This window comes from Silurus aristotelis (genome assembly GCF_946808225.1).
Source record: "Silurus aristotelis genome assembly, chromosome: 27".
Taxonomy (NCBI): Eukaryota; Metazoa; Chordata; class Actinopteri; order Siluriformes; family Siluridae; genus Silurus; species Silurus aristotelis.
In genome coordinates this window covers 2689729-2708611 of record NC_139600.1, presented here as the reverse complement: position 1 = coordinate 2708611, position 18883 = coordinate 2689729, and the positions used below count along the sequence as shown (strand labels likewise).

General features: G+C 43.0%; 1 protein-coding gene across 1 annotated transcript; it reads left to right on the top strand.

The window, feature by feature from the left end:
• The first annotated feature begins 2469 nt into the window (after positions 1-2469).
• pnpt1 (polyribonucleotide nucleotidyltransferase 1) lies at positions 2470-16114 on the top strand. The gene is made up of 28 exons (XM_083532379.1): positions 2470-2756; positions 3466-3526; positions 3629-3703; positions 3780-3885; positions 4429-4478; positions 4573-4636; positions 5490-5537; positions 5623-5736; positions 5828-6014; positions 6583-6634; positions 6712-6769; positions 9190-9286; positions 9390-9492; positions 9750-9820; positions 10089-10125; positions 10582-10648; positions 10737-10826; positions 12069-12122; positions 12321-12430; positions 12768-12839; positions 13332-13395; positions 13487-13570; positions 13660-13743; positions 14160-14266; positions 14353-14408; positions 14494-14572; positions 14748-14795; positions 15763-16114. Exons 1-28 carry the CDS (start codon positions 2650-2652, stop codon positions 15907-15909), a joined length of 2292 nt encoding a protein of 763 aa, XP_083388505.1. The 5' UTR covers positions 2470-2649; the 3' UTR covers positions 15910-16114.
• Positions 16115-18883: the final 2769 nt, after the last annotated feature.

Below are 18883 nucleotides of genomic sequence, written 5' to 3'. Positions count from 1 at the left end.
GGAATTCCAAGTCAGGAAAATCGTAATTTCCAGAATTTTCAATTTTCTCCGATTTCTATGTTAAAGGAGGTGTTTGGAAACTGAAGTCAGTGAAACCAAACCCCACCCTCTCTCTCAGTATTGGGCTTAAAGAGTTTATTTATATAATTATAGAATATTAAATAAGGGTTTTAGTAGTAAAAATTCTGCAATTAGAGGTATAATGTACATGTAAAAAAAGCAAAAGTGTGTGTGTGTGTGTGTGTGTGTGTGTGTGTGTGTGTGTGTGTGTGTGTGTCTCCCCACTCTTTGAAACTCTTGAATGTTTTCCCCTTAGTGACTAATGTTTCCTCAGTGAAAAACGATGAGCTTGAAATAGTTTGGAAACGGCCTTATAACCCCTTATAACTCTTCCCAGATTGATAGCCAGCATCAATCGCTTTTCTAACTTCGTTCCTCCTTGGAGTTGTGTTAACACACACCTTAGTGCTCCAGACAAGCAACTTGGGCTTGTATAGAGATGCTCACCCTCGCTAAAGTTCAGTTAATATAAAATGTTTAATTAGCAGCACCAGGCTGCTACTTCGCTTTTTACATTTTATGCTAGTAGTAAATTGTAGTGTATTTGTTTTATTCGGGGGTGTTTCTCCATTGTCGATTAATTTTGTACAAAAGAAGGAAAAACAGACCACGCAGTAAGTAGTTACGCTCAAACATATATCACATGGGTAATATTGCTGGTTTTAAATGATTGAGAGATGTTCTCCAGCAATGATGATAGTTTAGCTCTGATCCTCCTTCTCCCACCTCCTGTACAGTGTCCAGTGGAATCCCCAGGATTAAGCTGGACTTCCTGATCAGCTTGTCCAGTCTCTTCATTTCTGCAGTAGAGATGCTGCTGCACCAGCAGACCACTCCATAGAAGATGGCTAAGGCCACCAGCGAGTCAAAAAGGTCTTCAGTAGCTCTCCCTGCACTCCAAAAGACCTTTGTCTCCTCACCAGAAAGAGTCTTAAGTGTCCAGTCCAGTTTGCTGTTAAGATGAACCCCCAGGTATTTGTAAGAGCCCACTCTCACAATGGCCTTTCCTTGAATGTTCACTGGTGGTAATGAAGTTTGTTTGTGCCTACGGAAATCCACCACCAGTTCTTTGGTTTTCCCCGCGTTTCTCTGGAGGCAGCTCCGTTGGCACCAGTCCACAAAGTTCTGGATCAGTCCTCTGTACTCCCAGTCATCATCTGTGATCAGACCGACCATGGCAGAGTTATCAGAGATCTTCTGTAGGTGACAGGTTGCAACATGAAGTCTGCAGTGTAGACGTTGAAGAGGAACGGGGCCAGCACCGTTCCCTGAGGAGCCCCAATGTTGCAGGTAACCATGTCAGACTCATAGTCATGAGTCCTCACATACTGTGGTCGGTCTGTGAGGTAGTCCAATATCCAGGCAGACAGATGATGGTCTACTCCCATGTACACCATCTTATCCCTCAGGAGCGTAGGTTGGATGGTGTTAAAAGCACTAGAGAAGTAAAAAGACATGACTCTTACTGTGCTCCCAGCCTTTTCCAGGCCTGATGGTATATATATGCTATATTGTGGTAAATATTGGAAAGTAAGCTTATATAATGTTTTCTGTTCTCTGGAGACCAGTAGCTGCAGTTTTGGGCAAGGAATATTGTCCCATTTGTGTCTGATTGTGTATTCTAGCTGCTCAACATTCCTGGGTCTTCCTTGTTGTATTTTATGTTTTGTGATGCACGGAAGCATATGTTGCTAAAACCTGTGGATACCTTTCAGCATTGGTGGTGCCTTTCCAAATGTGAAATCTGCTCATTCCATAAACTCTAATACACCCCCAAACCATCAGAGATGAAGGCTTTTGAACCGAGCGCTTATTATATGCCAGATGGTTTCTCTCTTCTTTAGTCCAGAGGACATGGTGTCCATGGTTTTGAAAAAACTTTTGATGATATTATGTACTGTGAACAATGAGATGTTTTGCAATTTCATTATTCTGAAATTGTTCCACAATTTATGGACACAGTCTTTCACAGATTTACTTCTGTCCATCTTTACTTCTGAGAGACTTTGCCACTCCAAGATACAATCAATTAGCAAGCTGTATGTAACAAGATGTTTATATATATATATATATATATATATATATATATATATATATATATATATATATATATATATATATATATATAAACAAACAAACATATATATAAACAAACAAACATATATACATTATATATATATTATGTATACATATTATATATATATATATATATATATATATATATATATATATATATATATATATATATATATATATATATATATATATATATATATATATATATATATATATATATATGATCACAAATTAACGAAAATGTATGTAATATTAAAAAATATATAAAGGTGGCAATAATTTTGCGCGCGCAGCCGGAACTCGTTACGGGCTCAGCGCGGCGCACCGGGTGACATTGACGACGCACCTCCGGCCAGCCAATGAGCGGCGAGGTTGCCGTGTCACGTGACGGAATACAATGGCGGCGCCCTATAGCCCAGCGCTTCAATTTTGATGTGTTCAGATTTATTACAGTAAAATAAAGTGCGGTTTATTATTTATTCATTTCTAGTTTCGTTGGATTTGAAGCGGATCATGACTCGGTTCCTGAGCCTCGGCTGTTCGCTGTTCCGCGCTGCTCGGCGGAGTGTGTGGTCCAGTCACAGTGTGGAGGGAAGAGTGGGAGTCGAGTTAGAGGGAAGGTAACAGCATGGCCACCTGATAGATAGACAAAAATACAGATGGATAAAACTAAGACAGACAGACAGACAGGTGGATAGAAAGACAGACAGAAGAGAGTAAGAGTGGAGGTAGAGAGAAGGTAACAGCATCTGGTAGGTGGGTAGATGGATAGACAGACAGACAGACAGACAGACAGTTAAACAGCTAGATGGATAGATGAAAAGATATATGGGCAGACAGATGGATAGACAAATAGATAGATAGACAGACGGACAGATGGGTAGATAGATAGATAGATAGATAGATAGATAGATAGATAGATAGATAGATAGATAGACAGTTAAACAGCTAGATGGATAGATGAAAAGATAGATGGGCAGATGAAAAGATAGATGGGCAGATAGATAGATAGATAGATAGATAGATAGATAGATAGATAGATAGGTAGATAGGTAGATAGAATAAATTTAAAGGCTCTGGGCTGTGAAATAATGCTGCAGAACTGAAAAAGTGCAAGAGAAAAAAAAAAGAAGACTGCTCATGTGTCCAAAAACTTTTGGCCAGACAGTGTGTCTGTGAAGCAAAAATCCAGTATGTTTAGAGGTTATTAATGTCAGACTACAAAGAGACGAAGTCGAGAATCCTAGGGTTTTTTTTTTTTAGCTTTTACTCAGACGTTATGTCGGACTTCTGTCCTCATCTTCACACTTGTTCATTCTGTCTTCCAAGAAAACTCGAGATATCGACGGGGAAACTCGCCAGATTCGCAGATGGATGTTCTGTAGTACAGGTGAGCTTTATTTCTTGGTCATTTGTCCACAAAGTTTTGGCCATGTTGTGTGTGTGTATAAATATATATATAAATGGAGATTATGTGGTGGATTGTTTGCAGCTGGGAGAGACGTCAGTGATGGTCACCGCCGTCAGCAAGACCAAACCTTCACCATCACAGTTCATGCCTCTGGTGGTGAGTTTGGTTCTGCACCTGTGTGTATGTGTGTGTGTGTTCTTACATCTCTGACCGGTCGATCCGATGCCCTCAGGTGGATTACAGACAGAAAGCAGCAGCCGCCGGACGAATCCCCACCAACTACCTGAGGAGGGAACTGGGCACCAGTGACACAGAGATCCTCACCAGCAGACTCATAGGTGTGTTCCAGACGCAGCAGCTCCGCCCGAACGTTTACACACACCAGAGCACGGGGTTTGGAGCACAGGTTTTTAAAGACCTTAAAAAAGTGTTGTTGATCAAAAGGGAAGTTTTTTTTTTTTTTTTCTTCTTCTTCTTCTTCTTCTTCTATCTCTCCCTGTGTCGATCTTTCTGGCACTTATGAAGGTGGGTGCTCCTCGGGACTGTGCGTGCAGCCCCGTGCTGCCATCTGTTGGCCGGTTGCTAAACAAGTCTCAAAACATTTTGTGTATATTTTTTTCTCTCTCTCTCTCTCTCTCTCTCTCTCTCTCTCTCTCTCTCTCTCTCTCTCTCTCTCTCTCTCTCTCTCTCTCTCTCTCTCTGTCTGTCTTTCTTATTCTGTCTGTCTTTCTTTCTCTGTCGTTTCAGCTTGTTGATGAACAGTTACAGAGTTACAGTAACTCTCAGGTTGTCTGTAACAGAGATACATTTTAAAGAGCGTTTCCACTGAATTCAGAATCAAATCAGATTCTTAACATTCTGTAAACCCCGTTTACGTTTAGATCGTTCCATCAGGCCGCTGTTTCCTGCCGGATATTTCTACGACACTCAGGTACGCCTCTCCTGCTGCAGCTCTTCACGCCAGTTCACACTGTTTCACGTTAACTACTGCCTCTAACCGAGACTCGTTTCTTGTCTTCACGAAGGTCCTGTGCAACATTTTAGCCGCCGACGGCGTGAACGACCCCGACGTCCTCGCCATCAACGGAGGTGCGGCTTTGATCCGGTCCTTTTTATACTTTTTTTCGTTCTGCTGGAAGCTCAGAGATTTTTATTTTTTTTTATGTATTATAACAATTCAAGAAGCTGATATTAAATAAACCAAATTAATGAACAGAAAAGAGGATAATATCAGATATGGCAACTTGCATTTATCTCATTTATGTGAGTGAGCAGGTGTTGAAAAAAAAAAATCTTTAATATTATTATGAATCTATTAATAGATTTTCTTTTCTTCTTATTATTAATTTAGTTTTTCATTTATCCATTCATTTTTGCTTCATATCAATTATTATTATTTTATCATTTTTTTAAGATTTTTTTATTAAAATTAAGTATTTAAATTGTGCTTAAAAAGTGCTTACCAAATCATTTTTTTTCCAATCTGATTATTATTATACACACACACACACACACACACACACACACACACACACACACACACACACACACACACTATGGCCAAAAGTATTGGGACACCCGACTTGTTCACCACATCTTTGGACGTGGGAGCGTGAAATGTTCCCTTCCAGCTCCCTGAAGATCTAATGGTTTGGAGTGGAAGATCTCCTGCTGTACTGCACCCCAGACCTTATCAGTACCTGACTTTACTAACAAACTTGTGGCTGAATGAATCTCCACAAAATCTAGTAGAACATCTTCCCAGAAGAATGGAGGATGATATCAAAATGATTGGAAAACTCAATGTGGAGTGGGATGACCAGTGTTATAGTCATTCGGGTGTCCACAAACTTTTTGACAATACATTGTATATGATTGGTTATCTACAAGCCTGTGATCTTGTGGTCCTCATGGTAACCTCATCGCTCCTGTTTCCTCTCAGCATCTGCTGCTCTCGCCATCTCCGATATTCCCTGGAACGGACCTGTCGGTGAGCTGATGGTTCTGCGTTTGGGTGATCATGGTTGTGTGTGTGTGTATGCGAGAAGTTAAGTTCGGTGCCGATCTCACCCCAGGTGCCGTTCGTATCGGCCTGATCGACGGAGAGTTTGTGGTGAACCCGACCCGGAAGGAGATGAGCTCCACCACTCTGAATCTTGTGGTAACCGGAGCTCCTTCCAGCCAAGTGGGTGAGTGTGAACACCTTAAGGCTCCGCCTCGTTCTCCTCAGAGTTTTATAAGAACCCGAGTGCATCCTGAAAACCGTGTTTCCTGTCGCAGTGATGATGGAAGCTGCAGCCGAGAACGTCCTCCAGCAGGACTTCTGTCACGCTGTTAAACTGGGAGTCAAGCACACGCAGCAGATCATCCAGGCCATCCAGCAGCTGGCCCGAGAACTCAAGGTGGTGAAGCGTACGCCCCAGAAGCTCTTCAGCGCCTCGCCCGAGATGGTCGAGTACACTCAACAGTACGAGCAGCTCCTCAGTCTGAGCAGGGTTATAAGGCCGTTTCCAAACACTTTCAACCCAATCCTTTTACACTGACGAACATTACAAGTTGATTCATTTAGTCAGTGAATTGCTCCATTCATTATCCTGGTAAAGCTCATCATCCACGTGTGTGAGCAGCTCTATAAAAGCCCAGGTTTTTGCAGGTCTGGAGCACTCAGGAATGTGTTTTAACACAACGTCAAGAAGAAACGAGGTGACAAAACCAGTTGTTTCTGCTTATCAGTGTTGCGAAGGGTTATAAGGCCGTTTACAAACAATTGAAATCTTGTCATTTTACAATGATGAACATTACAAGTGGGGAACTTTTAAGTCAGTTGCTCTCCTTCCCAGCAGTGGGTGTTCTAGGAATTCCCCTGCCCAAAAAAGGAATCTCAGACCCTACAGGCTTTCATTAGCATATTAAATGTCAACATTCACTGTTCTTCAGAATCTAGGATTTTTTATTATGTTTCAAGGTTTTAAAGTGTGTGTGTGTCTGTGTGTGTGTCTGTGTGTGTGTGTGTATGTGTGTGTGTGTGTTTGCAGGCTGGCTAGTGAGAAGATCTACGCAGTCTTTACAGACTTCTCACACGATAAGGTATTCACTGTGTTTATTGTTGTTTGAAATTGCTCATGTTGTTCTCTAGAACGTTCTCCTATTTCTGGGTTTTGCAGATCTCCAGAGACGAAGCTGTGAACAGAATCCGACTAGACACAGAGGAGCAAGTTAAAGGTGGATGCACTTTTCTTTTTTTTTTTTTTTTTTGCTCGAAAGTTGCATTCGTTTTTAGAACAATGTCAAAAGAAATTCCGTCTAAACTGAAAAATTGTGTTTATGGTGACAGTAAAGTCCTTGACGGCATTAATAGCTCAGTGTTTGAAATAAAGGAAAATTTTAGGTTTCAGTGCAAAAAGTGTCAACGGTTCACGAGGAAGCTTTTGAACTGTTTGAGCCGATCTTTCCTGATAGGGGGCAGCTTTTCTTGATAAGTGAATCTATGACCAAGTCGATTTCTCCTCCGCTGTCAGTCGTTGTGCAGTGAAATAACACATCTATTAAATCCACATGAATATATTCCAGCTATTGCAGTTTGCTACAGATGCAGGTTGTGAACGCAGACTAGTGCGCTCTCTGACCGTCGTGAAAGTGAAGGACTGTTACTGACACTCACCTCGTTATGATATTGACCACATTGCTGACACTGACCTTGTTACAGACACTGACCCATTTACTGACACTGACCTTGTTACAGACACTGACCCATTTACTGACACTGACCTTGTTACAGACACTGACCCATTTACTAACACTGACCTTGTTACAGACACTGACCCATTTACTAACACTGACCTTGTTACAGACACTGACCCATTTACTAACACTGACCTTGTTACAGACACTGACCTTGTTACAGACACTGACCTTGTTACAGACACTGACCCATTTACTAACACTGACCTTGTTACAGACACTGACCTTGTTACAGACACTGACCTTGTTACAGACACTGACCCATTTACTAACACTGACCTTGTTACAGACACTGACCCATTTACTAACACTGACCCATTTACTAACACTGACCTTGTTACAGACACTGACCCATTTACTGACACTGACCCATTTACTGACACTGACCCATTTACTGACACTGACCCATTTACTGACACTGACCCATTTACTGACACTGACCCATTTACTGACACTGACCTTGTTACAGACACTGACCTTGTTACAGACACTGACCTTGTTACAGACACTGACCCATTTACTGACACTGACCTTGTTACAGACACTGACCCATTTACTGACACTGACCCATTTACTGACACTGACCCTGTTACAGACACTGACCCTGTTACAGACACTGACCCATTTACTGACACTGACCCATTTACTGACACTGACCCATTTACTGACACTGACCTTATTACAGACACTGACCCATTTACTGACACTGACCCATTTACTGACACTGACCCTGTTACAGACACTGACCCATTTACTGACACTGACCCATTTACTGACACTGACCCATTTACTGACCCATTTACTGACACTGACCCATTTACTGACACTGACCCATTTACTGACACTGACCTTGTTACAGACACTGACCCATTCACTGACACTGACCCATTTACTGACACTGACCCTGTTACAGACACTGACCCTGTTACAGACACTGACCCATTTACTGACACTGACCCATTTACTGACCCATTTACTGACACTGACCCATTTACTGACACTGACCCATTTACTGACACTGACCTTGTTACAGACACTGACCCATTCACTGACACTGACCCATTTACTGACACTGACCCTGTTACAGACACTGACCCTGTTACAGACACTGACCCATTTACTGACACTGACCCATTTACTGACCCATTTACTGACACTGACCCATTTACTGACACTGACCCATTTACTGACACTGACCTTGTTACAGACACTGACCCATTCACTGACACTGACCCATTCACTGACACTGACCCATTTACTGACACTGACCCATTCACTGACACTGACCCATTCACTGACACTGACCCATTCACTGACACTGACCCTGACACTGACCCATTTACTGACACTGACCCATTCACTGACACTGACCCATTCACTGACACTGACCCATTTACTGACACTGACCCATTTACTGACACTGACCCATTTACTGACACTGACCCATTCACTGACACTGACCTTGTTACAGACACTGACCCATTTACTGACACTGACCTCATTTTGGAGGTTACTGGACACCTTCTAGAAGGTCCCGGGGGTCGCCAACTTAAAATCTGTTTAAAGCAACAGCCTTCAAGCTCCATTTCTGAAGACCTAATTTAAGGTTTTGATCCTGTAATCATGTGATGTGACTGCTGTAATCTGATTGGATAGAAAGTCCAATGTTAACGGAGGGAGTAACACTATGAAATTAAGAGAATCGACCTTTGGGAATAATTGAATGCATATTCATGGACCAAAGTCTATTAAAACGTAAGTCATTGATTTTGATTCTTCTTCTGCTAGGAAGGGCTTGCTGGTTTTGATGGCCTTCCACTAAAATGTAAAATATAAAAGCCATGATCTCGCAACCGATACTGAGAACGATCGAGATTATTTTTCTTTCTAATCGTTCGCAGAGAAATTTCCACAGGCCGAACCGTTCGAAGTGATCGAGGCCTTCAACATGGTTTCGAAAGATGTTTTTCGGAATCTGGTGCTCACTGAGTACAAAAGGTAGCTTCTTTTTTTCCCATGCTCACTTCTGCTATATTTATTTATCGTGCGGTTTCTGTAATAGCGATTATTCAGTATACGTGATATGTCTGTGTTGTTTCAGGTGCGATGGACGCGACCTAACGTCCTTACGAGACATTTCCTGTGAAGTGGACATCTTTAAACCTCTACACGGATCTGCGCTCTTCCAGAGAGGACAAACTCAGGTCTGGTGGATGGAGTACTGATGATGTAGAACCGTAATGTCGGCTGCATTTTATGATTATAACGATTTATTAAATATTTTTTAATTAACCGATTAATCAACCGATAATCTTTATAATGGAAACTATTAATTTAAAAACACTCCTTATAGTACTGCATATTTTCGGTGTTAGTGAGTCTCCTCTAGAGGCCGCTCTTGTACTGTATAACGCAACCCGGAAGAACTATTTATTTTTTTTGTTTGTTTTTTTCTTTTTAGGTGCTTTGCAGTGTGACTTTTGACTCCATAGAGTCCAGCGTGAAAACCGACATCATAACAACGGCTCTGAGGTAAAACAGGATGGCGATGGGATGCGATCAACATCATGATACAAATTAAGATTAGTATTAAAATTACAATAAAGAGGGGGGGTCAGTATATGCTCCATCGTGTAGGTCACGTTCTCTTATGTCTATGCTTTAATTCTTATTTTTTCACACTTTCTCTTTCCAAACTCACAATCATTGATTGATATCTAAGAAAATAATCTGATTAGAAGTGTAGGATCTGTTTTTCATTATTTGTTCCTGAATCCTTCTTTAATTTTGTCTTCAATAGTGGAATCAAAGACAAGAATTTCATGCTCCACTATGAGGTGAGTTCAAAATAATAGTGTTTCTCCTGATTTTGGGGTGGGCCTGGGGTGGGCCTGGGGTGCAGTCAGCGTTCACATTCATCCCAAAGGTGTTCAATAGGGTTGAGGTCTGAGCTCAAGATCTTCCATTCTTTCCTAGTTATCTTCATGGAGCTGGTTTTGTGCACAGATGGCACAGATTTGGGTCGCCTCAGACCTTGTGGTACCAGTTTGAAGAAAAACCTCATGTGGATTGAAAAGTCACGTGTCCTGTTACTATTTTCGATATAGTGTGCGATTAAATTACTGAAAGTTCTTGGTATTCAGAATCGGGTTACACACCAAATCTGTTCATAGAGAAGAAAGAAAAAGAATGATTTGAATGGAAATCTAGTGTACCGTCAGTATGTTGCTGTCCAGCTCATCCTTTCTTCCAGCCCATAAATACATTTCCACCTCTCTGTTTCTCCGTCTCAGTTTCCTCCATATGCGACAAATGAAATCGGGAAAATGGGTGGACTGAACAGACGAGAGCTCGGTCATGGTGAGTGACTTTGGGTGGTTACGGTTACGTGCACTTATGTTTAGTTTGATCTTCTCTCTGAGCCCTTTACATCTTTATTTGTGTTTAGGTGCTCTAGCTGAAAAAGCCCTGAGGCCTGTCATTCCTAAAGACTTCCCTTTTACAATCCGAGTCACCTCCGAGGTGCTGGAGTCCAACGGTGTGTTTCCTGAGTACTTATCTGACACCTCGCTACTGACACTGACCCCTGTACTGACCCTGACCCCTGTACTGACCCTGACCCCTGTACTGACCCTAACCCCTGTACTGACCCTGACCCCTGTACTTACACTGACCTCGTTACTGACACTGACCCCGTTACTGACACTGACCCCTGTACTGACCCCTGTACTGACACTGACCCCTGTACTGACACTGACCCCTGTACTGACACTGACCTCGTTACTGACACTGACCTCGTTACTGACACTGACCCCTGTACTGAAACTGACCTCGTTAATGACACTGACCTCGTTACTGACACTGACCCCTGTACTGACACTGACCCCGTTACTGACCCTGACCCCTGTACTGACCCTGACCCCTGTACTGACCCTGACCCCTGTACTTACACTGACCCTAACCCCTGTACTTACACTGACCCCTGTACTGACACTGACCCCGTTACTGACACTGACCCCGTTACTGACACTGACCCCGTTACTGACACTGACCCCTGTACTGACCCTGACCCCTGTACTTACACTGACCCCTGTACTGACACTGACCCCGTTACTGACCCTGACCCCTGTACTGACACTCACCCCTTTACTGACACTGACCCTGTTACTGACACTGACCCCTGTACTGACATTTTACTGACACTGACCCCGTTACTGACACTGACCCCGTTACTGACACTGACCCCGTTACTGACACTGACCCCTGTACTGACACTGACCCCTGTACTGACACTGACCTCGTTACTGACACTGACCTCGTTACTGACACTGACCCCGTTACTGACACTGACCCCTGTACTGACCCCTGTACTGACACTGACCTCGTTACTGACACTGACCTCGTTACTGACACTGACCTCGTTAATGACACTGACCTCGTTACTGACCCTGACCCCTGTACTGACACTGACCTCGTTACTGACACTGACCTCGTTACTGACACTGACCCCGTTACTGACACTGACCCCTGTACTGACACTGACCTCGTTAATGACACTGACCTCGTTACTGACCCTGACCCCTGTACTGACACTGACCTCGTTAATGACACTGACCCCGTTACTGACACTGACCCCGTTACTGACACTGACCCCTGTACTGACACTGACCTCGTTAATGACACTGACCTCGTTAATGACACTGACCTCGTTAATGACACTGACCTCGTTACTGAATGACTTTCCCTAATGGTTGTAACTTCCTGGGTGTTTATTGTTCAGGCTCATCATCGATGGCATCAGCGTGTGGAGGCAGTTTGGCTTTAATGGACGCCGGTAAAGTTTCTTTCTTTCTGTCTTTATTATTTTGCTTTGTGTTGTATTTCTTTCTGTTATAATTCAGTTGAATGTTTTTTTTCATTAGATTTTTGTTTCTATATTCATGTGTTGGGTTTGCAGGATGTTATTGGGTGGTGATCATGTGATGTGATGAGATGATTAGAGAAGGTGTTGATCAGCAGTGTGTGTTCTCAGGTGTGCCGATCTCCTCAGCAGTAGCCGGCGTGGCTGTGGGTCTCATTTCCAAACCAAACCCTGAGAAACTCTCTGAAATCCAGGACTACAGAATTCTGACCGATATTTTAGTACGTCTGTCACTTCTACACTTCCATACAATCTCTCTCTCTCTCTCTCCCTCTTCTCTCTCTCTCTCTCCTCTCTCTCTCTCTCTCTCTCTCTCTCTCTCTCTCTCTCTCTCTTCTCACTCTCTCTTTCTCTCCCCCTCTTTTCTCTCTCTCTCTCTCTCTCTCTCTCTCTCTCTCTCTCTCTCTCTCTCTCTCTCTCTCTCTCTCTCTCTTTCTCCTGCACATGTTTTGCTTTTGTTTGCTCACAGCTACTGAAATTGTGTGTGTGTGTGTGTGTGTGTGTGTGTGTGTGTGTGTGTGTGTGTGTGTGTGTGTGTGTGTGTGTTTATTATTAAAGGGGATTGAAGACTATAACGGAGACATGGATTTTAAAATGGCCGGAACAAATAAAGGCATCACTGCTTTACAGGTACTACAGAGAGCCCAGACTACAGAGAACGCTGATTACAGAGAACTCTGACTATAGAGAACCCAGACTACAGAGAAATCAGTCTACCAAGAGCTTTAGAGACCAGCTCTATTCCAAATATATATAGATCTATTTCTGAGATTTTGAATATAGAGAACCCCTAAATAATTACAATTTCTTTAGAGAAATCCTGTATATAGAGAACCTTGATTATCAAGAACCTCACTACAGTGAAACTTGTCTGTGGAGAACTCCCAAATATAGAGAACCCTGTCTATTAAGAGCACAGGGTACAGAGAACATTGTCATCTACAATACAACATCTAGAACCTTGACTATGGAGAAACCTGTCTATTGGATATAGAGCAGAAATATTTTGTGTAGTTGTGTTAGTGTGTGTGTGTGTGTGTGTGTGTGTGTGTGTGTGTGTGTGTGTGTGTGTGTGTGTGTGTGTGTGTGTGTGTGTGTGTGTGTGTGTGTGGTTTCTCTTAGGCTGATATTAAGATACCAGGACTTCCTCTGAAGATTGTGATGGAGGCCATCCAGCAGGCAACAGGTCAACCAACACATCTCTCTCACACACACACACACACACACACACACACACACACACGTGTCTCTGTCTCACTCGTTCTTCTCTGTTTCAGTGGCTAAGAAAGAGATTTTAGGGATCATGAATAAAACCATTTCAAAGCCCAGAAGCTCGAGGAAGGAGAACGGCCCTGTTGTTGGTATGGGAACACGTGCTCACACACACACACACACACACACACACACACACACAGACTTTTATAATAGGAAATGTTTTTATTGTTTAAAGAAAACATTCGTGTGCCGATCTCCAGAAGAACTCGATTTGTTGGTCCTGGAGGATACAACCTGCGCCGACTACAGGCACAAACAGGTGACACACACACACATCTCACACACACATCTCACACACACACACACACACATACACACACACATACACACACATCTATCTCACTCTCACACATGTACTCTCTCACACACACACATCTCTCACTCACACACACACACACACACACACACATATCTCTCTCTCACAAACACACACACCTCTCTTTTTTTCCTTTTTTTTTATATAACTTTATCCCTTTTCCATCCATCCATTCTACCACCCTTGATCTTTCCCTTTCCTCCCTTCTCCTTTTTTCTTTTCTTTTCTTTTCTTTTCTTTTCTTTTCTTTTAAACCCTTTTTTATTCATCTTTTTTATGAATAATTTTTTCCATGTATCTGAAACGTGATGTTCTCCTGGTTTTTATCTCCAGTTGTTGTTGTTTTTTTGTGTATCCAGGCGTGACTATAAACCAGGTGGACGAGGAGACGTTCTCTGTGTTCGCTCCGACTCCTCACGCGATGCACGAAGCTCAGGAGATCATCTCCGACATCTGCAAAGACGACGTGCGTCCCGTCAGCCGCTTTTAGACCTTCATACAGTCGCGATTGATGGACGGATGTTAAAACTAAAGTGTTTTTTCGCTTTACAGCAGGAACAGCAGCTCGAGTTCGGAGCCGTTTACACGGCAACCATCACCGAAATCAGGTACAGTCTGAGATCAATCACATGCTGATTGAGGGAGGCTGACGACGATGATGATGAAGACGATGTGTGTGTGATATGTGTACAGAGACAGTGGCGTGATGGTAAAGCTTTATCCCAACATGAGCGCCGTGCTGCTACACAACTCGCAGCTCGATCATAAACGGGTAAGTAAATAAATCCATCCGGTCAAAATCCGGGTTGCCAGATCTCAGCGAGAAAAAAAAATTCCAGACCAGAAGTTTGTTTTTCTTAAATAAAGCCCTGATGAATCTGCATTGGAAAGAAAGTGTGTAGAGTGCGTTTTGTTATTCTTCTTCTTTACCCTCTTGCTTTTAACAGATCAAACATCCCACTGCACTCGGACTGGAGGTCGGTCAGCAGATCCAGGTGTGTCCTGCCTACGCAGCATTACCCAAACGCAAACGTGTAAAGAGGAACCAGGCGTTTAAATTTGTCTCCTATACACCAACACGTAGTAAAATTCTTTCGACGATAAACTCGTTTCTAATCCTGTCCATCTTCGTCTAACCCAACGAACATCTCAAGATCTTCAGCTCTGCTACCTCCAGTTCCACCTCCTGTCTTTTACTCAATGCCACTGTCTCTAAACCATACAACATCTCAGGTCTCACCACAGTCCTATAAACTTTCCCTTTCACTCACACAGATACTCTTCTATCACAAATCACTCCTGCTATCACTCTTCTCCACCCACTCCACCCTGCCTGCACTCTTTTCTTCACTTCTCTAACACACTCTCCATTACTTTGACTTGTTGACCCCAGGTACCTGAACTCCCCCACCTTCTCCACCTCTTCTCCATGCAACCGCACCCCTCCACTGTCCTCCCTCTCATTCACACACATGTACTCTGTCTTACTCCTACTGACTTTCATTCCCCTTTTCTCCAGCATGTACCTTCACCTCTCCAGGCTCTTCTCCACCTGCTCCCTACTCTCACCACAAATCACAATATCATTCGCAAACATCATAGTCCACGGAGACTCCTGTCTGACCTCGTCCTTCAACCTGTCCATCACCACTGCAAACAGAAAAGGGCTCAGAGCCGATCCTTGATGCAGTCCAACTTCGCCTCTTGCATGTTGCTTGAACCCAAATGCGCGCTGCATTAACCGTGCCGTTAAAACTGAATTCGCGTATTTCTACAGGTACACGGTATCTCACAAAAGTTAGTGCACCCCTCGCATTTTCATGCATCTTCTCAAGGGACAATATTTAGTACAGATTTGCTGTCCTTGGTCCTCCTTCTCCTTTGAGAAGATTTACTAAAATGGTATACATTAAGCTAAGCTAGCTCACGATAAAGGTGTGCTCTGTTTCCTGTGTTTGTCAGGTGAAATATTTCGGCCGCGACCCCACGGACGGCAGGATGAGGTTGTCCCGTAAAGTTCTCCAGTCTCCCGCAGCCACGGTTGTAAAGACTCTGAGTGAGAGGCAGAGCATCACCATGGGAACGGTGGACACAACGACGTCCTCCTGACCTCGCCAACGCGCTTCGGACTTGATTGCTCTTTAGTTTTAACGCAAATGATGCGTCTTGTGCGTTGGCGAATCAGGAGGGAGGAAACTGCTGCTTTGCTGTGGAGGGATTTCGTGAAATCTGCACCGTTTGAAGTATAAATATATATATAATTGTACTGAAAGTGAACGTTATAAAAAAGTACAGAGCGAATTTCTATATAAAACTCTCCTAATTGTGTTTATTGTTTTCTACCTCGCACCCGAGCAAAACTCCAGGTTTATTATTACCGCCAGTTTTGAAAATATTGGCACACATGCATAAAGTAAGCACAAAAACGCAAATTGCAACCATTTTCCCAACTTAAAAACACCGGGAGATGCTGCAAACGCACCCCTCCACTGCCCCCCCTCTCATTCACACATGTACTCCTAGTATGTCTTACTCCTACTGACTTTCATTCCCCTTCTCTCCAGTGTGTACCTCCACCTCTCCAGGCTCTTCTCCACCTGCTTCCTACTGTCACCACAAAACACAATATCATCCACAAACAACATAGTCCACAGAGACTCCTGTCTGACCTCGTCCGTCAACCAGTCCATCACTACTGCAAAACTACAGGAAAGGGCTCAGAGCCGATCCTTGATCCCTCACATACTTCTGACACACCAGACTTCCTCATACAATACCACAACTCCTCTCTCCACACTGTCGTACACTTTCTCTAAATCCACAAACACACAATGCAACTCCTTCTGACCTTCTCTATACTTCCCCATCAACATTCTCAAATTAAATAATGTGTCTGTGGTGCTCTTCCTCGGCATGAAACCATACTGTTGCTCACAGATGGTCACCTCTTCTCTCGGCCTGGCTTCCACTACTCTTTCCCATAACTTCATGGTGTGACTGATCAACTTTATTCCCCTGTAGTTACTGCAGTTCTGCACATCTCCTTTATTCTTAAAGATCGGTACCCAGCACACTCCTCCATTCCTCAGGCATCTTCTCACCTTCCAAAATCTTGTTAAACAATCTGGTAAAAACTCCACTGCATTTCTCCTAAACATCTCCATGACTTTCCACTCTTCATCCTCTTAATCACTGCTCTCACAACCTTCTCTCTCTCATTTTTCTCATTCATAAGCTGCTTAAAATCCTCCCTCTATCTTCTCAACACTCTCCTCACTAGTCAACACATTTCCATCTCCATGCTCTTACTTGCAGCACATCCTTCCCAGCTCGGTCCATCCTTCCTCCGCTCTTATACGTCACCTTATGATCCTCCTTCTTCTTACAATAGTGTTCACCACTGCCATTTCCATCCTTTTAGCAAAATCTACCACCATCTGCCCTTCCACATTCCTCTCTTTAAAACCATACCTACCATCACCTCCTCATCATGTCTGTTCCCTTCATCTACATGCCCATTAAAGTCTGCACCAATCTTTCATTCCAGGTTCACCTTCTACCACTTCATCCAACTCACTCCAGAATTTTTTTTTCTCCTCCATCTCACAATCCACTTGTGGAGCAAAGGCACTGATGACATTTATCACCATCCCTTCAACTTCCAGCTTCACGTTTATCACCGTATCAGAAACTCTCTTCACCTCCACTACACTCTTACTGTACTCTTCCTTCAGAATCACCCCTACACCATTTCTCTTTCCATCCACACCATGAGAGAACAGTTTAAACACCTCCAATGTTCCTGGCCTTACTCCCTTTTCACCTGGTCTCCTGAACACTCCTTTCCCTGCTGTCTCTGTAGATGTCTTCCTCCTCTCTTTTTCCTCCTTCAGGCAATAGTAGCACAATTTCCACCGGTACCCTGTTGGATAACGATACCTATGGCAGTTGTTGGTAACCCGGGCCTCGACCGATCCGCTATGAAAGTCTGATTCGTGATCCACATGTTTTACGCTGGATGTCCTTCATCACAAAACCCTCCACATTTATCCGGGCTTTGGACCGGCACTGAGAGTGACCTGATGGCTGGGTTCCACCTTTTTTTACATGTATAATAGCTAATAACACAAATTTGGAGGCACCCAATTGTATAGGGCGCCTTTGGTTGCTAAAGCATGAACTAGGAGACCCAAGTTGTTGAACGAAATCTCTAAAATTTCCACGAAATCCAGTGGAACATCTTCCCAGAAATATTATTATAAAAGCGTCTGTGGCTTCAAAAAGAAGCACATAGAAATCTTATTCTCGGGTGTCTACAAAACATTTGTCCGTGTCATGTATGGAAATAAACATGGTGTTAAAGCCCAAACGGCTTGAAATCCACGCTGAAGTTCTGCAGTTCTCCAGAACTTTTTTGGCCAGTTCCAGAAAACAGTGAGAGCTATGGCCAGAAACCGGACGGCTCCGAGCTGCCGAACAAATCGTGAGTGTGTGATAAAACACAAAAATCTTTTAAAACAGGTCTCCAACACCCCCGATGAAGCACCACAAGATGTTTTACAAGCGTGCTACCTCACCTCAGATTATGCCCAATCATCATTGTTTTAGGATTGATATGGTTTGTCAGGGGCATTTATGTGTATTAAATGTGGGAAATGAGAGGCTGAAACATTATTTGGTGTAGAGAAAAACTGGGAGAAGCTTTATGATACAGAAACACTGAAAGTCTGAAGACCAGGAAGAAGCGCACCGCTGTGGAATCGTGCGATGTGATTGGTTCGGAAGCAGACACGTGACTGTAGACCCGTTAATAGGATTTTGATCGATTTAAATAGATAAGACAATTTAATTTTGTAAATCGGTGACGGTTATTGATTTTAGTCAACAAATCTCGAGATTTAGTCAAATCTTATGATTGGATTATCGGATTATATTTCTGGGTGCTGAGTATTAAAAAGAAAAAAAAACATTGAATTGTAAGTATGTGCAATATGAATTTATTGCTGTTCAAATATAAATATGTAAATGTAAATTCTGTAAATATATACATATATTTATAGTATGTATACAACCCCCCCTCCTC